Consider the following 25,326-nt stretch of genomic DNA (forward strand, 5'->3'; position numbering starts at 1 on the left):
TACATCACTATACTCTTGACTTATGCACTCACATATATCAAAATTGCAAAGGTCAGTATTTTATTATTTATTTATTTTTTGTACTTTTGCATAAAGATTAAATCCGCTTTGACCACTTTATTCGTTGATATTTTGCTGTATTGTTTAATTCACTTATATCTCCATTTCCATGTATTATATTCATTTGCTTTTATGTTCTGACTGGTCTTTTACTGTTCATTCTTTACATTTTTTTTTTAATTTCATAAGACTAAGTGCACACATTGGCCTTCATGGGACTTACTGTGTTTCCTGTTGGACAATAAAAGATGAAATGGCATCAGAGACTGGTGAAGGATCTGTCTTACATCACACGTTAGTGAAATCGAGCTCGTGAAAGCGCCGCGCTCTGCCGTTTACTACAAAGTGTCCATTGAATACCAATACAGCACATCGGCAGAGGATCCTGCATGCTGTTTCCTGTAGGTAAGATGACTAAATTTTTTGCTTTTATGTTGACTCCAATTAATTTATTCTTCGTGCAAATGAAATACAATTACGTTCCAGAACTCTATTGCGTTTTAAACGTTTAAATGCATAACAGTTTTTTTTAACGTAAACTAAAAAGGTAAACTAGAACAACTACGAATATATATACAAGCCATTTCTATTGATTTATTATTTAGTAAGCGATCAATGAAACGGTGACAATCTTCGACTTCTCTGCAGAAAACAGTTGCATGTTGTTTTGCTTCTGCAATAAACTTTTACGTACTCTACTTCAAAGGTTCTGCCTTCAGTAGACATTAAAAGGCACAATGGAGAATAAAACAATGCTCTGGCCATGCAACCTGACCGCTCCGGATTACAACCAAACCGACTGCACGTCTCCAGCGTGGATGCTCTACCCTGACTTCTACATCTGGCTGCCGGTTATTTACTCGGTCATCTGCGCTGTGGGGCTCACGGGCAACACCGCTGTCATTTACGTGATTCTGAAGGCGCCTAAAATGAAAACCGTCACCAACTTGTTCATTTTGAATTTGGCCATCGCTGACGACCTTTTCACACTGGTGCTGCCCATCAATATAGCCGAGCACCTGTTAAACTACTGGCCGTTTGGAGAGATTCTATGCAAACTGATTCTGTCCGTAGATCACTACAACATCTTCTCCAGCATATTTTTCCTAACCGTGATGAGTGTGGACCGCTATCTGGTCGTGGTGTCCACGTTGCGCTCCAAACGGATGCCCCACCGGACCTACAGGTTAGCCAAAACGGTCAGCCTGAGCATCTGGGCTCTGGTCATTCTCATCGTGATGCCCTTCACCGTTTTTGCCGGCGTTTACGTGAGTCCCGACGACAAGGAGAGCCGGAAGAGCTGCGTTTTGAGTTTCCCGAGCCCTGAGAGTTTCTGGTTCAAAGCCAGTCGGATCTACACGCTGGTCATCGGTTTTGTCGTCCCGGTTTCAACCATATGCATCCTTTATAGCGTGATGCTCTACAAGCTGAGACGCACGCGCATCAACTTAAACGGAAAGGCGTTGGACAAAGCCAAGAAACGAGTCACGATGATGGTCTTCGTGGTTCTTGCCGTTTGCTTGTTTTGCTGGACACCCTTCCACCTGAGCACGGTGGTCGCCCTCACCTCAGACTTGCCCACCACTCCTCTGGTCATAGGTATATCTTATTTTATCACGGGACTGAGTTACGCCAATTCGTGTCTCAATCCGTTCCTGTACGCGTTCTTAGACGATAGTTTCAGGAAGGCGTTTAAGAAAATGCTGGAGTGCTGAATCAATTCCACACAAATCGACCAACGAGGTTCGATTTGAACAGCATCAAATCATAAAAGTGTTCATTTGAACTCAAAAAGGCATGGCGCACTTTAAAACAACCAGCTTGGCTCATCAAGTGTCTAATTTCATGCACTGTAAAACGTTTAGTTTCGACACAGTTTTTCTTATCAGCATTTAAATTTGAAGTGGTGCAGAAGAGTAGCCTAATGAATGTATCGCTGTTCTGTGTAGCTTTAGTACCATTTTGATTTTAGCACAATAAAAAAATACTGTATGCTACGAATTTCATTAACACTCATTCATTAACAGATTTCTAAATTAGCTAACACTTTATTTTAAGGTGTCTTTGTTACACGTTCCATGTACTTATTATAATAACAATAAACGAAAACCTAATCCTAACCTATATAGTAATTACATGCATTTAAAATGACTCAGTAATGTATAATTACACTGTAAATAAAGTGAAACCAAATCTTGTTTTAAAGTGTAAATGATTATTTATGTACAAAGCATGATTACTTGTGTAAATATTTGACTATATTTATTTATTATGCTATGTGGTTTGGGAGTGCTTTACGTATAGGCTAAGCTTAAAAGTGAAACTCTGTCGCCTCCTGTGGCATAAAATGATGCTGCTTGTATTGTGTTCAATGTTGATAATGAATAAATATGCATGAAGAGTGCACCGTTAAGGAGGCTACGTTTATTTATTTATTTTTCCTAAGTAGCCTGTGTTTTTTGGTGCGCATGAAGTTGAAATGAAAATGCTTCAAACTGAATGTAAGAAAATAACTGGGTATTTATGTCCTTCCCCTTAGATTAACAAGCGTGCCAGCGACGGAATAGATCATAATAAACTGCTGTAACAATACCTAATACCACCAGAAGAGGGCAGGATTATATCATCTTGTCATTTAAACTTTTTCATGACGTTAACATATTCTCTTAATTATATTCATGAATTATAAAGCCATTATACTGATGACAGAGCAGTCAGCATTTACAAATATATATATATATATATATATATATATATATATATATATATATATATATATATATATATATATATATATATATATATATATATATATATATATATATATATATATATATATATTAAATCCAAAGTCTGTTAACTTCAGTTAAACTGATCTATTGGCCATAAAGAATAACAATCAATGAATAAACAATTAAAATTATAAACACTAAAATTCTAAAAAATAAAATAAAATCTGCATTGCTGCTGACAGGCTCATCAACTATAAGCTCATTATTCTCATTCAGGTTAAATTCAGTAGCATAAAAAAGAAAAACAAATTTGAGTGATCCTAAAGACACTTGAAAAAGCCATTTTTTTTTTAAAGAAAGGGTGGCTTAATGGGCATGATATGCTGATTAAGTTTAATCATTACTTCTCATGTGAGTTAGTGAGCGTGATACGATTTCCCCCTGTTTTCCTCTCAAATCTATAATGATTGCTACATGGAACACGTGGAACTCTTAAGAGCACGGTTTAATTGAGCTTTATTTGAGCTTTTCAGTGTGTTTCATTAACTCAGACTTTCTAAGCGTTTCTATTAGCTATTAGTCCTCACTGAATTGCACTGGAGGACATTTAATTGTAATGTAATGGTGATTCTCATAGACAGGATCATTTTGTGTCTGTCTAAGTGTACATACCAAATTTCTTTTGATAGAAAAAGAAATTCATCCAGCATGCCCCTTTTTTCTGCCTAAACACACTTGCTTTGGGACACGCACATATCTATAAATATACGGGCTTGGTGAGAAAGCATTTCAAATGAACAATCCACACTGTCCATTTCACATTACTTGTTTTTATACTTTTTGTCTCTTCCCCACCTGTCACCACATTGTCTCTTGCCTGTCACCGTTATCATCTCGGTTTCCTCTCCAGCTCATTGGCTCATTTTCTCCCTGGCACCGCTCTAAGTTTTCCAACCTCTGCTTTTCAGAGCTGCTTTTTTGTGAGTGCAGGTCGAAAAATGATTGCCTCACATTTCAGTGAGTGTTCTCCACCGGGATACAAAATATCCCCTCATTTATCTCTACCCCGAACTGCAGTAGTGCTAGCCGTGTGTGCTGCCTTATAAACACTCTGTAGCCCACAGCACAACATCACCATAAATATTCTCTCTCTCTCTCTCTGTCATATTGCATCACTAACAGCCATGAGTAAAGGCTTTCAGTGTAAATAAGACGGCACTGGCAAAGGCATTGTAAATTTTCCTCTCAAGGTTAAATGTGAGTATTTCATCTAGCTCTGTGCATTATATACCGAGCAGCATGTAGGGTAAAGAAAGCATTTTAAACTGTAAAGCTACCACGTCATGCATTGTGATTTCGAAAGCATTGTTATATTTATGCGCATTTTAATTGTTTAAATAACTGGTGTCATTGGAAGACACATGGTTAGCTTAATAGTCCACATAATTTTCATTAGAATATCTCTGTCTCAGTCAGTGCTGCACCTTATCCACCTGTGGTTTTTGTTCAGAATTCATTCTTCTAAAACGTCCATACAATATATTTCACATGATCAGCAAGGCAGCATGGTGAATTCCACAAAAAAAAAAAAAGGTTGCAGCTTCGAATCTTGTGCAATGCCCTTCAGCAGGGGACAATTTTCCTCTGTATAAAGCAATAAACACTGTAAATGTTCCTTTAGCAAGGATTATTTGCCTTTAGCTTTCATCGTTATGCAGAAAACACACAGCTCTATATTTCCTCTAGATGAAATTTGATGGTTTTCCAAGATGGCGGATTACATCAAGGGCATTAAAGACTACATCAAGTCATTTTCGTTTGATAAATTCATATGGGAATTTTCAACCTATTCCAGACGCTGAAAAGCTAGATCATCATTTCATAACTTTGATTATAGTAATGTACTTTTGGCTGGATGCCTCAGGATCTCTTTAGATAGGCTTAAGATTATTTAAAACACTGCAAACATAACTGTATTGACATTGCTATATTACAATTAAAAGAACTTTATACTTTGCTCCCACATCATTACCACCAAATATTAAGTCTTTCTAGTAGTAATTCATTTTTTAACAATAATTTTTGTTTTGGATAATTTGTAATTTTTACATTTTTATTTAATTTTTTACCATTTTTAAAAGGTTGTGAATATCGTTAAGTCAATCATATAGGCCTATTATAAATCAGACATGTAGGGAATTAAATTTGCTTGTTTTTTACCCAAAGACTAAGATTTCCATTGAATCGTGGATAGGTTATGCCAATGTGTGTTCCACCATGTTGAGATATTCAACAAGGAATGAAAAGTGTAGCAACAAACCCTGGAGCTAAACTTGTAAACACACACGCTCGACCGAACACACACACATTCACGTGCACGCGCAATGTTTGATTACTGTAACAATGTGCGAGAAGTGAACAGACCGAAGTGAGGAGATTCGTCTCACCGAACATGAAATCTTAAGCTGAAAAGTGTTTCTTTTTTCTTGGTTTAAGATGGATCCATCTCTCTTCAGTTTCACCGAAGAGCATCACACACTTCAAGGTTGATCTGCACTTTAGTACTGTAAGTACTTCACAACACTGCTTCTTCAGAGAGGATATAAAGATATTAATGGGTGTAGGCGTCGTTTAAACCCTATTCACTTCTTCTGTTAAACTGCTTGTTTCGAGACATACATGAGTTTTTGTTACTTTCTTATCTTCTCCTCAACAGTATCTTTCTTCACGATGAAGCTTCTCGAGTTATCCGACGTCCAACGGATGTCTAACAACTCGCATTTTCAGGGCAATTTGAGTGATCTATATGTTGTAGAAGAACCTTTACCTTAGGGCGCAAAGATCACGTCATTGCCGTCTAGTGTGCGTGGTGGGGCTCGTGGGGAACTGCCTGGTCATGTATGTGATTATCAGGTGAGAATAAGTTTTTGGGGTCAGCGTTATAAGTGTGTGTGCTTGAAGAGCTCAATATAGAGGTGTATAGAGGACAACCGGTTAATTGCATGTACGGGTTACAAAGCTAACTCTGTTACCTGCCATAAAATAATAGTCAGAAAAATGTTTTTTGAAATGAAACATACGAGTCATTTCATACATCAGGCTTTGGCCTATTTTAAAAATAAGGAGCTCACACTCAAGACTGAGAAAAACACATATATTTTATTTAGACACCCAAACAATTTCAGCATGGCCAAATAGTAAGATTAAATTCTTATTGCTTGAAATATAAATCAGCAAATTCATCTTTATGTACATTGGTTTATTAGTTCTCAGCTGGTTTTGTTGCAGCATAGATTTCATGCTCACAAAGAACATGTTTGGTTATTATAAACAAAAATGCTCTTAAAACAATATAATATATAGTATAAATATTTAAATTAGTGTCTTGCTACCTGTCTATGTTGGCATTTGCCCAATTTAAAATCTAAAATACAAAACCGTTTAATTGGGCGCAACATAAAATACGAGCGTTTTCTCCTAAATAGTTTTCTTTTGATTGCTGTTTCTTTTGATATTTGAACTATGCACGATTACATGGCTGTGTTATCACCAGAACAGACCTGCAATTCATTTTTGGGTTGTTAACCACCAGTTAGAGCACTTGGCATGTTTTTGCCCTGTAGTAGGAACTGTACATTAACACAGTAAAATATTAGCTTGAAGCAACAGCATTTTCTCTTTTCAGAAGCTAGCTAATCTATTGTAACACTTGTTCTGCCAGCTTCGTGTCACAAGCCTGCTTGTTCATTACATCGCTAAATAAACATTTGGTTCTTGTTCAAACCTCCATGTTGTGAAACAGCTGCAGACGGGGGCCAAGATACAGCTTTTTCGATCAGCACAGCAAGAGTTTGTATTAGCCGAATACACAGTGAGCTTTATAATCATTAGATATTGTTTGAGCAATTCAGAGAAAGTGGGATTTAGGTTTGATTGTGGAGATACAATGTAAAATGTCCCTCTGATTTACCAACTTGTACTCTGGTTGTTCGCTTTAACATGACAAGAACAGCCATGTAGTAATTTTGTCTCGCCTGTGATTGTCTCATCTGCTGCCGGTGAAGGCCTCTTGCCATCAGCAACTGCTGAACGAATGTCTGCAGGCATGAGGGTCCATGGCACCTCAAATGTCTCTGGCCATGTTTTTTTTACAATGGAGGATGGGCCACAGTCTTCTGAGCTGCTTGATTCAGGATTTGAGTGTGAGGCCAGACTTGACTGACTGGAGCAAGGATGTTCTAAATCACTGCTGACTGCTGGGCTCTCAGGATGATGCTCCTCAGGTCATCATTCAGAATAGTCATCATTCTACATTAAAGGAAATGTATGGTGGAGAACAATTACTTTCACGTCACCGACTGAATACTGAGGTAGAGGGTAATAATCAAGAAGGTGCTCCTGATTAATACAGTGGTAACTGTTCTTGATTTTGTTCACACAGTGACAATACATCATGCATACACAACGCCTTACACTTTTCAGTGATGAAGTAGACTGCTGAATTTTTCTAGGTGAGTGTCATCATAATCTTACCAACTTCAAGCCCATCCTCATCCTTACTTATAACAACATGCATGTTTTTTTCGGTACTTGGTTCCTTTTACTGTTGCTTCATGAGTAATTAAGGTAGTTTCAGGTCCAAAATCTGAAAGGCTGTTGCCTTTTCTACTACAGTTATTGGTGGAAAGAGATTACCAGTGCTAAGATATGCTTGTAATAGCTGGTGTCTTTCTGCAAGGCTTCAGCACACATTTTTAAAGTTATGCAGTTTTCTTCTGCACTATTTGAAGTATGTGTGCTTGCTTTCAAACCTCAAAGTCCACAAACGAATAAGTGGACCAAATTGAATGATGCTTAGGTTTAAGCCGGTGATGGGAAAGGCTTGTTTTCTGGAAAGCAAGTATTCTTCAATAAGAACCTGTAAGGAGCTGAATCAAAAACCTGTAAGACTAAATAAGACCAATAAGACTAATCTGAGAAGGGACATCCAAAAGAACCAAAGGACTTCAAAAAGAGAGTAAACACACTCCCTCCCTGTTGCTTTTATCACACCCTCCTCACCTCTGCTCTTCCCGATTACCCTCCTTCTGCCCAAAAGACTTGGCTTAAAGTTCATTAGAAATAAGGCATTATATGTCATGTGTCTTGTGAACCTATTGTTCTTCACTTTCATGTTTGGTCTCATTTGAAAGGTCTCAGTGAGATTGATAAATTGGTAATCACTTATATTATGGGAAAGATTAAGAACTTGGAAGAACTGTGTTATGCTGAGGAGGACGTGTGTCCTCCTTTTGGGTCTCTGAAAGTGTTCCAGCAAGGTGTGAACCTGGAGCACGGGAACCTAAACACAAAAAGGTTTATACCATTAAATTTGGGATCTCCTTGTCTGGTCTGAGTATATAAGGAAAGTGACAAAACACAACAGGGCGCTATTCTGTAGTCAGATCGGCCCGTAGTGTGGTGTGTGTCCCCATACACCATACTATGTACTTTTCTCGAGACCATTTATGTTTGTTTTATTTTGTTTTGTGTTATTTTTGTACTGCTGATCAGTTGTGCAAATGTCTACGAACTATACCAATTTGGAAACTATTCTTGCCTGGCAAAATAAATGTTAATCTTGGTTAACTTATAATATAGTCTGAAATAACTTTTCTAGTGACTTCTGAGGTTTCCGCATTGTTGGTGTGCTAGGGTGAGTCAGATCAACGATCAATGGACGGAGCCGGGGGTTTTTGAAATCTTGATATCTGGCCACCAAACTGGCTTAGCATGCTATTACTTAGGAATCTCATAAAAATGACTCTTTTTGAGTCTATTGAGGAAATGGCTGCAGTAAGGTAAGTGATCTACAGGGTAGCCGCTGACTAAGACCTGAACTAGCCCAGATGTGTCGTGAGTCTGTTCTGGTGTAACAGGTGTTCACTTTAAATGGGATGGGTCTAAAATGGACCAAGCTTGCCATGGTAACGGTTCTGTTCAAATGGAAATATATTTGGTTTGGTTCGATATATATTTCATTCCATTCAGTAGTTTATGTAACACTGGCGGCTCTTTCGGGAGTGTGTGTGTGTGTGTGTGTGAACGTCGGGGAAAATAATGGTGTAGGTGCCGGTTTGATTGGGCAGCGATTACCAAGTGAAAGCATCCATTCTTCCGGGAGCAATTGATGGGGTGTGGTAATATACCTTTGCGGGGAGTATCGCGAGAACTTCCTCACGCGACCCAGAGCCTGCTGAGGAAGTGTTGTGACATCGCGAGAGTTACTCACACGAGTAAAAGTGTTCAACGAGCAACATCGTCGTAACACTTGTGGTTATTTCCCCCTGTTTTTTCCAGGTATTACTGTGATATATGTGTAAACTCATCATTGTGTGTTTTTATAATGCGTGCAAAGAGTATGAACCGGTATATTAGTAGTTGAAAGAGTGATATTCGCTGCAATTGTGCTGTTTGCCGAGTGTGGAGGCGCATGTCTGCAATGTGATTTCCCTTCTCACAAATTTAGTGAGATGCACATATTTTGTGTTACATTCAGTTATACATTTGATAATTGTTATGCGTTGTATAAGAGACTATACAGTTATTACTTTAAGTTACTTTATTTTACCTCAATTACAAACATTTACAAATGTATGGAACAGTTTGCATATAAAAAATGGGTTTGTCTGTTTTATACGGTGATGGAGTTGCTTTCGTGATTGATTTGTGAAATGTAATGTGATTGTGTACGATACCAGTAAAAGTTTTCAACGAGAAACATCGTCGTAACACTCGTGGTTATTTTCCCCTGCTTTTTCCCGGTAGGCGTTACACTGGCCAAACAAGGACTCCTAACGAACGATAAATGGAAACTAGGAAGTACTATAGTTAATTAATGATACAAATTTAATCACAACTAGAGGGATCAGCAGTTACATTTAAATATAATATAACTAAAATCAAAAAGATTGGAGTCAGATAAAATTATGTGAAGGGTCAGAACAGACAGGTGGGAAGAGGAGGGAATTTGAAGAAACTGTTGATTTCTGGGTTTCATCAGTTTGTTTTGTGATGGGATTGAGAGCATGTTTCCTTGATCCTGGCCAGCTCAGAACATGCTGGAGTGAAGGATCTTATGAACATTTGTTTCTGTCAGTGTGGTGTGAAGTGCTTGCCAGATGGTGTTCTTATGCTCAGTATATGCTCCTTATGCCATGTATCCTCTCGTCCCACTTCAGCTTTTAAACTACATGTTGATTACAGGCTTTGGGGTCGTTCACATGGCGCGCCTATAAACGCGTGTAAAACGCACGCTTTCTCCTCCTTTCCAAATCGCTCGAGAGATAGCCCTTTCTTGGCGTCTGCCGTTGCTAAGTAACCGTGGCCCGTGATCCCTTTCGGTATCTCTGACGCTGAGTTGATTTAAAATGGATTTCTATGCAAAGCTGCCACGGTTTAGACGCGGTGTGAGCAAAGAAAACAATCAGTATAAATATAACGATCAGTAGCCAATACTAAACATCGCTTGTGACTATAGCCCATGTTCACGATATCTATGCTGAAACGATATAGCGCGCAGTCCTATATTATTTTGCTATTGATCAATGGTTAAATGGAACTGGTTTCTATAATATTTTGCTCTTGAAAAGAGGCTAAATGAAACTACCTTACTGCCCCTCAGTGGTTGGCTAAGGACTTTGTGTTGTTGATGTAGATTTGCTTAGTTTAGAAACATTTAGCTTAATATGTGCTCTCAGAATATTATTACATTTAAACAAAAAACTCTACTATAGATCGTTATGTAAATTTTATGTTAAAAGCTTTTTGATTTGGATGTATATTAGGTCCAAACTGCATTTAAAAAGTTTGATATGCCAACATCTCAACCTTCTCGTGATAGAGTTGGCCAGATAGCTGTCTGTCTAAACCCATCTCATTTATAAAACCTAGCCAAAACTGAACAGGTCAGATGTATTCGTCTCCGTTTGCAATGAAGTGAGCAGTAATATGGTTTAATTTTTTTAAGCCTGTCAATCACGTCCCCGCCAAACTACTGTCGGAGCTCTGCTTGATCCCGAGTCCGTATTATTCTCGGTAGGTGGCAGCAATAGCTCAAAAACGCTTTTGTAAAATCAGTCCGTCACTGTCTTCGACCTCAGGAGGTAAGAGAGGAGCTCTGTACAATGTGTAATTTCCTTTTGCAGATTAACTTGATTTACTTAATGTAAAAGGTAATATAATCACAAAAGGGAATCACAGTGTGAATTTGATCCTAAAACATCTGAAACACCACTAGTGTTATTTTATTGTCTTACTAAAATACATAATTTTACTCATGTTCAATGTCTGCAAAGATCAAATATCTACAAAGACTCGACATTTGCGGTCTTTATTCGCATTCTTATTAACACCGCTCTGTATGTTAATGTGTACTGACTGTTGTGGTGATGGGAGCTGTTTTAAATCGGTGCATTTGCACTTCAAGGAGAGATTATGACTTCATTTAGCTACTATACCCATGAGGCGCCGCTGTTTACAAGGCAACGAGACTCTGAAGAGTCAAAAGCACTTTTAAACGCTATAGCTTTGTATCTTACGTACTTTTGCATATACAAAAAATATAATACTATTATATTCTACTTAATCCTATTTACTATTTCGCTCTCTCTCTCTCTGTCTCTCTCTATATAGGCTATATATATACAAATACACACACACACACACACGCAACCAACTGAATTTCCATCGATTTAGCAATTTTATTCAATAACTATTAAATAACTTCACTAACTAACATTAACTTACACGATGTTAATTAGGTGATTCGTTTTAATCAGAGCAGGAATAAAGCTTGGTTATATTTTGTGTCTGTGACATAATTTGGGTCTGAACAGAATCATTTATTTTTATAATATTTGCAAACTGATCTAGCTTGAGACAAGCGGAGATACAGGCGCTAAACCGACTCTGAATCAGGACTGCAGAAGCACGTTTCCTCTCAGGCCACGAGACTGGATATCGTCTACAACTATCGCTGTCTTATTAATTATATATCACATTATAGGCTAAAAACTACACGCATGCCTGCACGCCTACTGTCGGCGGCTGCCGTGATAAATTCCTTTCAGGTGGAAAATCAGGAGATAGATGTTCAAGCAGGAATAACGAGAAGCGTTTTTTGTCCCAGCCCTCTTTTCTCCCTCCCACACAGACACACGACCCCCTCCGTCCCACCCTCCCGTCTCTCTATTCCATCTACTCTCTTTTCTACAACAAACATGGCCGCGAAATCAGACGGTACAGCGGTTTCTTTGCAGAATGACATTCCGCCGACGTGCCTCCCTGGGCTGGAGAAGAGCTCGCCCCAGTGCCGTCCCGTCGGGAAGGAGTATTCGCTTCTGGACTGCTGCTGGACCCTCTGCGCCCTCTTGGTGTTTTTCTCGGACGGGGCTTCAGACCTGTGGCTGGCTGCCGATTACTATATCAGGCAGGACTACTTGTGGTTCGCTCTGACACTCGTTTTTATCATCATTCCGTCTGTGGTGGTGCAGGTGCTCAGCTTCCGATGGTTCGCGTACGATTACTCCGACGCCAACGGGAGCGGCACGGCTGCGGCTGCCATGGTAGCGGCGTCCAATGCGGAGAGCCACTTCAGCACCAAGGACAGAGATCTGCGGGGCGCTGGCCGCTCCGCTGCGGTCACCGGATCCCGGAGCGGCGCTGAGAGCTGCTGCAGAGCCTGCGTGTGGCTCTTCCAAAGCGTCGTGCACGTTCTTCAGCTGGCGCAGGTCTGGAGGTACGTGAGCGCTTAGAACTCAGTAAAATGAGATACAAATCTGTAGTGCATTCCTTTGAGGTGTCACCTCAGCAGTTCATTCATATTGTTCTGTCATCGTGTGCCTTCCCTTGGCGTGTAGCTAATCCACACCCACGTCCAGGGGCATTCGGGGCCGTTTGGTTAAAGTACTAAGACGGCGAGGTTTATGTCAAGAAAATGCTATAGGAACAACTTTTATTGCAGTCAACGTTTAGGTAGTTTGGCACAAATTGATTTAATAGGCTTTCATATTTGAGGCCAAATATGATTTAAGAATGAGTCACTTGAACATACATTTAATAGGTACTTCTTTCTAGAATGGGAAGATAACAGAAATGATGCTAGATATCACAGTACTCAACCTCACTGCTGCTGCTTTGCATCGCCTATCACTGTCCTGCAGTCATAGCGAGGAAATGGGATCCTCCTTGTATTTCCTATCGTCCCATGCCAGTTCATCATTATCTCCAAGCCGTTTGGTTCTAGGCTCCTCCTCCTCTTCCTCCTCCACCTCTCATGAGCTTCTGGGTCAATAATCTCCTGGAGAGACTCCTCCACTCATCCACTCATTCAATCTGTCCACCAGAAATCTCCTTATGCACACTCATGCAAAATCCCTTTGTCTTTAGATCAGTGCAAAACATTTTTTTTATATTATTTACTGATGTCACTGATTTCAAACGTAGCTGCAATGAATTACAATTTCGTTGGTTTTTTTTCAGTCATTTATTTTTCTGCGTTTAAAGGAATTGTTTACCCATGAGAGAAAATATGCCAACTCTGACTCACTCTCAGGCTATTCAAGATGTAAATGAGTTTGTTTCTTCATTAGAACAAACTTGCTCACCAATAGATCCCCTACAGTGAATGGATGCCGTCAGAACAGTCCAAACAGCTCATAAAAATGTTACAATTATCTACAAGTAAACCAGACCAGTCCACAAATTAATGTTAGTAATTGAATGAAATGAAAAGCTGTGTGTTTGCAAGCAACAAATCCATCATGAAGAGTTTTAACTTCAAACCTTTGCTTGTAATTAAGATATGAGCCATCTATCCATAATAGTGCTTTCTTCAGTGAAGTGTTACCTTATCAAGTTGAGAAAAGAAATATCCACACGTCAAACAAAACAGAGAATTAACTTTTTCAGTGGAGAAGGTGTTATTAGGATTATAAACTTGCACGATGCAGTCAGCACATAATAATGTTAGCTTTTCACTTCACAAGATGTTAATAAATCATTTTGAACTGTACTTCTTTAATGGAGCCTGCTGTTTATATTCACCACATTTTATCTAAAAGTTGCCATAAAGACATGAAGATGCTTATTTTATTTATTTATTTATTTTTTTACAAGATTCCTTTCTATTCTAAGCTACAGAAACAGTGATATTAGATTTGGCTTCCTCACACTCTTTTCGCTCAGTGCGGTTGCCATGAGGAGAATGTGAAAGTGTCTATCGAGTGCTGAGCGTCTTGATTGCTGACAGACAGCGTGCTGCAACTCAAAATGCAATTTCCATAATAATGCTGAGAAAAAAAATTGCAGCCCACGATCACAGACAAAAGTTTAATCCACTCACATATAAATCAATAGGAACACACCCACACATATTAGAGGCATGTGTAGGGAGTGAGCACTGCGTAATTGTGGTTGTAAACACAGAGGCGGCAATGTGCTTGTCTTTCACTTCCTGTGTTGATTAGCAGTGACAGGGTGAGCTTCTGTGTGACTGGACACTGCTGCTGGCTGACCCGCGGGGTAACACAGGGTTAATGATGTTTTCTGCCATTGATATCACAAAGCTGCTGGTCATTTCGATCAAGCTTCATTTATGCTGCTGTCACAACACTCGTGCTGTGCTTTTTATGCCATCTGTGTCTTTCTCTAGCCTTTCATCAGACTTCTGCTCTATTGCTTTATTAGTAGTCGATTCCTCCCCTAGTTTTTTATACCAAATTTTCCATAATTGGTGCTGGGTGGTATGAGTAATAATCTGTATCACTGTATTTTTATATGTACCATTATATGTTTCTATACATTTTACTGTCAGGAGCACACAGAATATAAAAACATTGTAATGTCAAATACAATTTTTTCTTAACAATTTAATTAGTCTTTTACGGATACATGGACAACAATGTTGTGATATTTGTTAAAAATATTATAGCAATAATATCTATTATTATTATTACTACTATTATTATTAAGAAGATGTATTCTCCTGTGCAACAGTAATATATTCCTGTCATAATAAAAAGAATTTGCATTTCTGTTTGTTTAAATAAATTGTATTACTATTATTATAGTAGTAGTTGTTGTAGTAGTGCAATAGTATTTGTTATAATTCTTAAGGTAAACTAAAGACTTTTTTTTTTTGTCATGATGACCTTTTGTTTTTTGTGTGTGTATGATATGATGATAATGTTTATCAAATGAAATCATGCAATTCTGTTGAAGTGACTCTCTGAACAGCTCTGGAGATGAAATTCATGCGTTCACCTAATGAGACGGCAAATGAGAATGAGAATATCTGCAATTCAAAACAAACCAGCCAGCCTGCAAATAAGGCACAATTGGGAAATAATTTTCATCTCATTTGAATAAATCGAACCATTATCCCTTTTTATTCGCAAATTAGCCTTGAGACTTTTAGCCTAAGCCCTTCTGAGCTAAGTTTCCATGAATATATGATTAACTCCAAGTATTTCCAGTGCCACAAACGAAAACATGATTGGCACTGCAGGCCAGTGTCTAATGAAATATCCTGTGCTCTCTCTTTGAATCTTTCTTTCAGTATAGCTAATAATAGCACCTTTTAAGAAGCACATTTTGCCATTTATATGTTACCTCTGTTTGACCTGTGATGGATTTCTTTCTGTTCTTCACCCCTCACTAGTAGCCTACTCTCTGACTGATTCTTTGCTTAAAAGCTTCCGAGCAGAGCTTCCCAGGCTCTCTGTCTTTGTTTGATTGGAATTAGCAGTAATGCCATTAAAGCTGCCACCGGCACTGAGCTTGTCACATCTCTGCATTACAGGGATTACAGCTGTAGTGTTTACATGCCTCTACCTGCAGCCAGAGATTGAGAATGCACTGAGCTGCTGCAAAGCAGGACAGGTGAGGAGTGATAGGCGGGGAGGAAATGTGAAAATAAATGCACATTTTTAGCGTTGAGATGCGTGCTTGAGAGAATGATTGAAAGGGAGAATATGCGAAAACTGGGTGGTTTGATATGGAAATTAGCCATTATAAAGCAAGTTTCCCTCATGGCTTGTAATTACATAAAACAATGATACAGCTAAGTGATGCGCAATAAAATATTCTCTTTTTTACATTTTTTAATTTAACCAGAGACTTTTTGAGTCAGCCCTATTCAAGAGTACCCTCTGGCTACTCTGACCTGGATAACTGCACACGCTCAAAGACAGTTTTCAATTCCATGTTCCCTGCAGCATCAGATGAGAAAGATCAATCAGGATCAGTCGCCACCCTCGAAGGTGAAAAGGCAGCTTTACACAGAGAGGAATCACAGCATGCGCTGAAAAAAGTGTTTGCAGAACGTGAAAAATGAAGACATCAGTTCTAATAGGATTACATATTAAATTAGTCTTGTATTTTAATAAACGTTTTGACTGACATTTAGCATCATAAAACACGAAACAATACTCCCAAGATTCAGATTCTTTCTGAAATATTCATAAAACAATAAATCATTGCTTTGTGAACTACACTGGTTTTGCGTTTGTTTTTTAATGCACTCAAAACTTTCAGGTGAGGTCCAAAAGTGTTAAATCCATTTTTGTAAAAAAAACTTTAGAAATACATAAGATTCAGACCTAAAGTGTGAGTTAGCAGGAGTGAAAGAAGCAAAAAACACCAATTTTAAAAATACTCTCATCTGTGACAACGAGATAATTTGCGAGCACTGTGATTGATTCTCCCTTCGAGATGCCAAAGTAATACTCTATCGAGAAGAGATGAAGACACATTATAGAGGAGAGATAGGGGATGTCTATTGCTGCTGGCCAAACAGCTTAATTCCTATTTGAGACATATTCCTGAGAGAGGGTGCACTGGGATTAACTGTGACAAGAAAAGGAAGCTAATAAAACTTAAGCTGTGGTTACTGTGTGTTTGATAAATTGAGGGAAGCTGTAGGCAGTGTATGTTTTAGTGTGATTTAGGTTTGTGCTTGTTTGAAGGTATTGTCTGGTTGACCACTGATGGGATGAATTAAATATATCTAAAAAAACAGAAATCTGGATGTTTCTGTATAAAGAATTTGTACTTTACATTCCTAAATTCTGTCTATTATGCACAAGAGGTGAAATGTCAGGCTATAATTAAATCATCACATTTATGTCTGAACTGATTTGTGCTCAGCATTTTTGTTTTACAGAAAAAGACAATAATCTGGAAATGAAGGAACCCTCATCCATTTGTCAACGGAAGTCTGTTGCGTGTTATGCGTGTTATAAATAATATTTGTTCATTGAATTGAATGTGTTCATTAAATTATTCAGTTACTGTATGTTTGTAAAGCAATGTAAAAATAGATACAGATTATTTCAATCTAAATTGATTGTACTAATGAAGGAAAATTGTCTTTCACTTTTGAAATTTTGTTAAAGAACCTGCAGAGAGAGAAACAAAGAAAGCAAAGAACGTAATAAACGTTCTGTGTATGGCGACAGGAAATAGAATGCACTTACATTTTCCTAATTTTGTTACATGATGATGATCCAGTGTCTCATAACCACCTCAGCAGGGCTTTGCTGTTCAATAAAATAAACGACAGCCTGAGTCCAAGCCAATTGGAAATCTGATCTAGAACATTCAACATTGATTTCAAGTCTTTCTTTCTTTCTTTCTGCTGTCATTCTCAAGGGTGTGATCAGTGTTGTAATTCAGCAGAGAGGGGAGAATGGTATTTAACTGACTTACAGGAACCCTGCCAGTTAATAGCTGAGTGCTGTTTGGCCTGTGATGCCCATGCCATCTAAGTAAGCAAATGAGTCAATTGGCCATTCTGAATATTGCTGAATTCTAATAGAGTTTAATGGCAGGTGAACAGCAACATAATCAGTGTGGTGAGCCTGTTTTGACCTGTTGGTATAATAGAAAGTCCTTTTTTAGAGAAAGCCTGAGTCTTTGCAAAACCAGATGATTGTCTCCAATTGGGTTATATTAAGCTAAGTAATAGGCCAAGCTTGTCAGTTGCGATGTTTGTCAGTTGTCACCATGGAGACTGATGCATTGCCTCTCAGCTGTGGCTGTTTGAGAGATGTTTACTCGGCTATAGCGCTGCTTATTTGTTCAGGTTTTTTTTATTTTCTTGAGTTTGATGGTCAAGGTTCAAGGTTTGATTTTGTCTGATATCATCCGTGTGCCCAAAGGGCTAAATTTTACCAGCAAAGAGAGATTTTCTGACTCATTGAAAACACACTCTTTATTCAGAGAAAGAAAGACTCTGTGTCACTTGTCAAATTTGAGGCACGCTTGCTGACAGCCATTCTCACAGGCTCTCTATTGCTTGCTTTTTCTTTTAGAGGCTGTTTTTTTCTCGCACAGCAAGTTGTGAGAAGGATGTGGAGCAATTTTATAGACCTCATCAAGTCAGGGTGATTCATTCTGCCAATCTCCTGACATCCGGCGAGCACTTCTATTACTCTCGCTACCCTTGAGACAGACTGAAATATCATGGCACTTCCTGTCAAAAGAAACAAATTAAGTCCAGTGAAAGTCAGATTTTTCAAGGGCCTCACATAAATATCTATCGAATGCACGGCTGCGGGTTTTGCTTCATATCTTCCAAAAACCACTCTCTACTTTCCTCTGGCACTTCCATCCGTCTCACAGGATAAACAGTGCAGTCATAAGGTCATGAATCAGGAAATTTTAAATAACGAAAGTAAAAGACAGTGATCCCTCCTGAGAAAACATGCTCTCTGACATCCGTGTAATCTCAAGTGCGACCTTGGTGTGTCTCACAAGACATCTGAAACAGCGTGTAGACTGTGGTGCTGAGGGTAGAACATCGCATGGTGAAGCACTCTGTGGTGCGCTGGCAGTCTGCCCAGACAAGTGTACAGCCTTTTTCAGCTGGTCACAGTGACATTATAAGCAGACTCTAGGTCTTTTCCAAGCCTGCAGACTGGCATCAAGGTTATACGGAGTTCAGATTTTTTTTTTTTTTTTTTTTTACATAGAAGTCTCTTATGCTCACCAAAGCAGCATTTATTTGGTACAGCAAAAATTGTAATGTTGTAAAATATTATTACATTTAAAATAACTCCTTTGTATTTGTTTCAATATGTTTTAAAATGTACGTTTTTACTCCAATTATCAGTGTCACATGATCTCTCAGAAATCACTTCAAAAGAACAGCATTTATTTTATATGAAATCTTTTGTAAAATTGTAAATGTATTTTGATCAATTTGATGTGCTCTTTTATTAATACTTTTCTTTCTTTTGTTTATTGTAATGCACTGTGGTGATGGTGTTGTACCATGGCAATATTAAGCAGCAAAACATCCATTTCAGAATGGATGATAATAATATGAAATGTTTCTTAAGCGCTAAATAAGCATATTAGAATGATTTCTGAAGGATCATGTGACACTCAAGACTGGATTAACGATGCTGAAAAATTTGGCACAAGAATAATTATAATTTTTAAACATATTTAAATAGTAAACAGTGATTTTAAATTGCACAAGGATTTTGCAATACTACTGTATTTATTGCATTTTTCATCAAATAAATGCAGCCTTGGTGAGCTCTCTCAAACACATTTTCCAAGCTTTTGACCAGTAGTGTAATTAGCATTTCCACATGCAAGCTTTGGTGATTTGATTATAAATAATCTGGAGGAATTATCCTTTGCTTTTTACCCCAGGTATGTCCATGCCTTATATCTGGGTGTGCAAAGCCGCTGGCTCGGGGACCACGAGCACAAACACTTTTACTGGCGTACGATGTTTGAGAACGCTGACATCAGCATGCTGAGGTTGCTTGAGACCTTCCTGAAGAGCGCACCTCAGCTCGTTCTGCAACTCAGCATTATGGTCGAGACCGGCCAGGTCCTCCCTTTGCAGGGTAAGTTGATGACAGCTCACCTAGTATGCTAGAAGATGTTGGGACTGCTATTTTTTCTGGATCATATGCATTATATTAATATTTTACTGGTAATCATAATCAGCTTCATAATCAGACTTGACTGACACACAAATGATTGAAGTATTGAATGCAACATTTTTCTAACCATTTAAAAGAGTTTTGTCCATAAGGCATTTTAAGGTTTTTCAAAGTAGTCACCAAGACTACAGTTATTTGATAATAAATGGTATAACCATTTTATATAAAACGTAATCTATTCCTGTAATGTCGAAGCTGAATTTTCAGTATCATTACTCCAGCGGTATCACATGATCCTTCAGAAATCATTCTGATATGCTGATTTGCTCTTTAAGAAACATATATTATTATCATTGTTTGAAAATAGTTGTGCTGCTTAATATTTTTGTTTAAACAATGATGGTTTATTTTCAGAATGAAATTTTTTTTACTTTCACTTTTGTAACTAGAGTGAAAAAAAATGTCTTTTGAAATGTCTTTCACTTGGAAATATTAAATATCTTTCAAAGTTTTTATGCCATTCACTTTGTAGACTTGCATAAACACAGAGATTAGAAAGTCTTGTTAGCAAAACCTTTTTTAGAAATATTGATGAGAAAGTCTGTGCCTTAACTACCACAATTTGCACAATTCCAGCTAATCCAACCCATTAGAACCAACAATGTCGACCTATTTTTGAGTGCACTATATCAGACGGTCAGAAAACGTGCTGTGGGGGGACTGTGGGCGTACTGTCTGAGACTGAAAGACATCTCTCATGTTGCTATCCACCAGGTCACAGAGTACAGAGTTTGATTCAATTTATTTCTTGCAGTCTGATTTCTAATTTAAATATGATGCAATAAGAATTGTTTTATAAATTCGTTTGGCCATCGTTAAGGATCAAAGTGCAATTTCACAGCATGCGTTTGCTCAGCGTCTCATTTTCTATCTAAGACCAAATTAGCTGGTAAATTACTGAGGATGTGATAAGTGTGCATGCATACACATTTTAGGTCATTGTGCATGAAAATTTAAGTAGGCTACTTTCATTGTGATTAAACTATCCAAAAGCAGTTAAGATGCTTTTTTTTCAAAGTTCCTTGGAAGAGGTCACTTCAAATTTGCATGAATGTGAGTAATCATAAAGAGATATATAATTGAAGATAAAAATGACAGTAATCAAAGGATCATTTAGAATATTACCTCATTAGATGTTCATGTCAGGGTCTTCATAATGTTGACATGTTAAAATCATATTTAACTGTGTAGTTTAATTGCTTCAGTCTATCTTTGGCTCTATAAGGAGGGATCATCACATGGGATAGTTACAAACCCACCTGACAGGTGATTTTGATTACAGAGCTGTGACAACTCACTGTTGCATTAGTTCAGCTCCATGGGAACAATTGTCGCCACTGTTAGATGTTCCCTGAGGAATTTTATCCAAATGTCAGAGAGCAAACTGTGACTCTTACAGAGCGCCCAGAGCTAGTTAACAAAAGGATGTGATTTTTGTTTTAAAAATGTCATTTCATGTGATGCCCTTCTTTCTTTCCGTGTCATTTTTGTACTAAAGTTTAGAGAGCTGCAGTATGTACTCTGTGGCAGCCCTTCTCATATTACATTTATTTAGACTGCTGAAGGCCTCTTTTTCCAGAAAGATAAAAATGAACCTGAGGAGAGCCAAAATGTGATTCCACAACAAAGCATATCCAGTTCTCAGGAAATGAGCAGGGCACCGTCAGCAGTGCAGAGAATTCTGGCATCAGTGCAAGAGTGTTTCCTCTTGTTCTGTCCTGACCTGCACTTTTCCAGTCTGAAGACTGATATTATGATTAAGGTGCTTCGCTGGGTCTGTCATAATCACTCATAATCATATTCAGTGCAATGTGAGACGGCTGGAGAACTAGCTAATGATTATGTTTTTGCTGATCAGGAGAGATTTTCCGTTTTGACTGCTCCTGACTAAACGGGTGAGCTGATGAATGGCCAGACAGGAACCTCATTAAATATTCATGAGAGCTTCTCCAGAGTGTACCAGCACTCAAACAGAATTTCATTTTTTTTTCCTGAGAGGGATGGTGAGGTGTACTGTCATTCTTCATATACTGTAGAGACTTGGTTGAATGGTTATGCATTATTATAGGTTTTGATTTGAAATAAATTTTTCTGTAAACTTTGCCTCTGTAGGTTTTGATTTGAAATTAATTTGAAGTATTTTATTGCTAAGTATTTGCTTTGTCCTTAATGTGTCTTCTAAAATTCCTTAATGAAATAAAAAGAAAAAGAATTTCAGTATATAGTAGACTGAATATGTTTTTATTTTTATTTTATTATAACCTTATTATAATAGCGGGCTAAAAAACTAAATAGGTTACACTTTATTTTAAGGTGTCTTTGTTACAGTATGATACATTTCAGTACCAAGTTTTAATAATAATTAACTACATGTACACTCTCAGAAATAAAGGTCCAAAATCTGTCACTGGGGCAGTACCTTTTAAAGGTATGCTTTTGTACCTTTTGTAGCTACTTATATGTTCTCCCTAGTACACTGAACTGTCCAAGGTCCCAACTTATACTTTTTCCAGCAGTGTAATTAAATTGAATTAATGTTCCATGTAAAGTGACCTATTTTTTCTCTGTCTCTCTTTCTCATTGCGCTTCATTTGATCCAGGTCTGTCTGCATCCACATCTCTAGTGTCTCTGGGTTGGATGATGGCCTCTTATCAGAAGGCATTACGGGACTCTCGCGATGACAAGCACCCCATGACGTATAAAGCAGTGGTGGTGAACATGCTGTGGCACCTCTTCACAGTAGGAGCCCGCGCCATGGCCTTCGCTCTCTTCGTTTCCATCTTCCAGCTCTACTTCGGCATTTTCATCGTGGCCCACTGGTGCGCCATGACCTTCTGGATCATCCAAGGTGAGACGGACTTCTGCATGTCCAAGTGGGAGGAGATCATCTACAACATGATGGTGGGCATTGTGTACATATTCTGCTGGTTCAGCGTCCGTGAGGGCCCCACGCGGTGCCGTCTGCTTCTTTACAGCCTCATAATCCTGGCGGAAAACGTGGCCCTCACTGCTGTGTGGTACATATACCGCAGCCAGCGCACTTCAGACTTTTACGCAGTGGTGGTGGTGTGCGTGGTGGCGTGTAGCTACGCCCTGGGCACATTTTTTATGTTTGTCTACTACTGCCTGCTGCACCCTGACGGTCCTGTGTCTGGGGCCTATATTGGATGTTGCGACGTCCAGGTGGGTGCCATTTCAGATCCTTGTGTCTCATCACCCACCTCCGTTCCTCCTCCTTTGGATGCAGTGAGCAGTCCGCCGCGGACTCTGCAGAGGACTAAAGGAGGAGAGTCAGTACCAGGAGGAGACGTTGGAGAAGTGTTTAAGATGCGGACCCTTAAGGCCTCGCGAACTGCCGCGCCTCGCCTCACCCCAAGGACAGAGGGGCCGGTAATTCGCATCGACCTTCCCAGGAAGCAGTATCCAGCCTGGGACGCCCACTTCATTGATCGCAGGCTGCGAAAGACCATTTTGGTGCTGGAAGCCGCTGCTCCGATCACACCGAGGATCCAGTACCGCTGTCTAGGCACACCGAAGGAAGTGATGGAATACGAGACGACAGTCTGAAATGTTTTACCTTCTCCAAGTGTTATTGTGCAGAAAAGTCAGTTGCATACAGCTTTATTTGGTGAAGAGGTAGAGTCAGATCTTCACATGACCCCTTATTGACTCTCATCTGTGAAAGCACATTATGCACTGGTGTCTAGAAAAGAGCCACCCTGTGGTGACGTTAGATATTACTACAGGTTATGGGGTTAGGAGTGTTAGGTAGGGGTCTGACTAAATGAATGGAAGAAAGCAGTGAGGCCACGGTAAATCTGTAATGAGCAAAACAACATATCAATGTGGTACATTAACAGCAATGGTGCTCAAACACATCCCAAACACCGTTTCAGACCATCCTAGGTGTTTTTAAATCTCATGGGGCAGCTGCCGTAAAAAACAACAAAAACTGAATCCACTTGGTCATAATTCTGTAAAATGTGTGAATTATCTCATTAAAGGCCTTAAGACTTTCTAACGTTTCACTATATAGCATCTATAGGTGCATTTCACCCTGTTTATATACATTATAAACAGTATTACATTAGCGAATATCTGAAAAAGTTTGTGTGTTATATCATTGAAGGTTTGAAATTTGATAACATCTAAGCGTTTTGTTAAGCACAGGAAATGTTGCCTTCAAAAACAGGGAACTGATTTTGCAAGAGATGCTCTTTATGTTTAAAAAAAGAAACTGGTCACAGTTAACAAGATCTCTTTTCGGCGTACCTTTCAAGTGAAAAATTGCATATCACTTTTTTTTTATGTTCTCAAAGGACATTTGTGTCATTATGGAAATAATGGGTCTGATGCTGAAAAATGGACGAGTGCACCTATAAAGAGAATTGAATGAATGTTTATCTCTAGAACAAAGAACCCTGATCAAACCGGTTTACTATATGCCTGTAATAGGAAGGTATGGTTTTACCACAGTATTTCAAACATGTCTAAGCTAACAAAGTTTACGTTTTCACATCTGAAAGTACTTGTGTGACAGCTGAAGGGAAAAAATAACATATAGCATATGTTTACATGTTTCTCATTTTAGGATTCATAATAACGGTTACAGCGTTATTACTTTGCCATTTCATTTCATTTGCATAATTTGGTGCAATAATACTCACAAAAGTTTGAACAGTGAACATTTTGATGTATATGAACAAGTCCATACAGTATCCTCTGTCTCTTTTATTTAACATTTAAACAAAGGTAATGATAGATTGGGTCATATCCATCTAATATCCTCTACCAATTGATGAGAATGTATATTTTTACTCTGATCAAAAACAATAGCTGTCTTTTCTTTCCTTCTTTTTTTTTTATTTCTTTCTAAAACAGAGCAGTGACCCTGTTGTGTACAAATGACAAAGAACATAGCATTGATTGCCTATTGGGCTGTTGAATAGAGAGAAGATGAATAATCCTTGGGTTTGTGCAGTGTTTACTGATATCATGTTATTGCTAGGTCCATTAACCCATTGTAACTATTTCACTTCTTGGCATAACCATTACATATGTCCATTTGTGTTATCATGTTGGTGCTAGCTGGAACACCTCAGCACAGCCATGTATGCTGTACTTTATCAATGTGGATCATACTCGTTCACTCTGGTTAATGCTGGATTTTACCATAGACACGCTAAAAGACTTTAAGCCTTACACTGCACCTGCAAGACTGTTGCTGTCGACTGTAAAAAGGAATGTCGATCTTCAGCCATGTGTTTTATTTGGACAATAAAGAAAGCAAAATTGTGTATTTACTGACCTGACCAAAGCATCAACTGAAAGGGTGTCTTTTGTTTTGCTTGTCAGCTTAAGTTAAATGAACACGCTGGTATAGCAGCATTATACCACAGTGTTTTTTTCACCTGAACGTTCATTCCAAAAATGAGCACTACAAAAATGAGCCACTACAAGTCTCAGCCAATGATTTTTATTTGATGTATGCTGCACTCAAGTGGAAACCAGCTGAATAGCAATTAGATTT

At 38.5% G+C, this 25,326-nt stretch overlaps 2 protein-coding genes across 2 annotated transcripts; both read left to right on the forward strand.

Annotated features, from left to right (window-relative positions):
• Positions 1 to 244: 244 nt before the first annotated feature.
• Positions 245 to 2,388, forward strand: LOC122329090 (neuropeptides B/W receptor type 1). Its single transcript, XM_043225295.1, has 2 exons — positions 245 to 465; positions 767 to 2,388. Exon 2 carries the CDS (start codon positions 798 to 800, stop codon positions 1,773 to 1,775), a length of 978 nt encoding a protein of 325 aa, XP_043081230.1. The 5' UTR covers positions 245 to 465; positions 767 to 797; the 3' UTR covers positions 1,776 to 2,388.
• A 9,638-nt stretch (positions 2,389 to 12,026) lies between these two features.
• xkr5l (XK related 5-like) lies at positions 12,027 to 25,120 on the forward strand. Its single transcript, XM_043224121.1, has 3 exons — positions 12,027 to 12,570; positions 19,497 to 19,696; positions 22,396 to 25,120. Exons 1-3 carry the CDS (start codon positions 12,053 to 12,055, stop codon positions 23,361 to 23,363), a joined length of 1,686 nt encoding a protein of 561 aa, XP_043080056.1. The 5' UTR covers positions 12,027 to 12,052; the 3' UTR covers positions 23,364 to 25,120.
• Positions 25,121 to 25,326: the final 206 nt, after the last annotated feature.

The sequence above is a fragment of the Puntigrus tetrazona genome, chromosome 23, assembly GCF_018831695.1.
Source record: "Puntigrus tetrazona isolate hp1 chromosome 23, ASM1883169v1, whole genome shotgun sequence".
NCBI lineage: Eukaryota > Metazoa > Chordata > Actinopteri > Cypriniformes > Cyprinidae > Puntigrus > Puntigrus tetrazona.

Bases quoted from the DNA above. Each gene is read 5' to 3' on its own strand.
- LOC122329090 (XM_043225295.1), top strand. From the start codon at position 798: ATGGAGAATAAAACAATGCTCTGGCCATGCAACCTGACCGCTCCGGAT.
- xkr5l (XM_043224121.1), top strand. From the start codon at position 12,053: ATGGCCGCGAAATCAGACGGTACAGCGGTTTCTTTGCAGAATGACATT. The intron at 12,571-19,496 runs GTACGTGAGCGC...TTTTTACCCCAG, and splicing joins CAGCTGGCGCAGGTCTGGAG to GTATGTCCATGCCTTATATC. The intron at 19,697-22,395 runs GTAAGTTGATGA...CATTTGATCCAG, and splicing joins CCAGGTCCTCCCTTTGCAGG to GTCTGTCTGCATCCACATCT.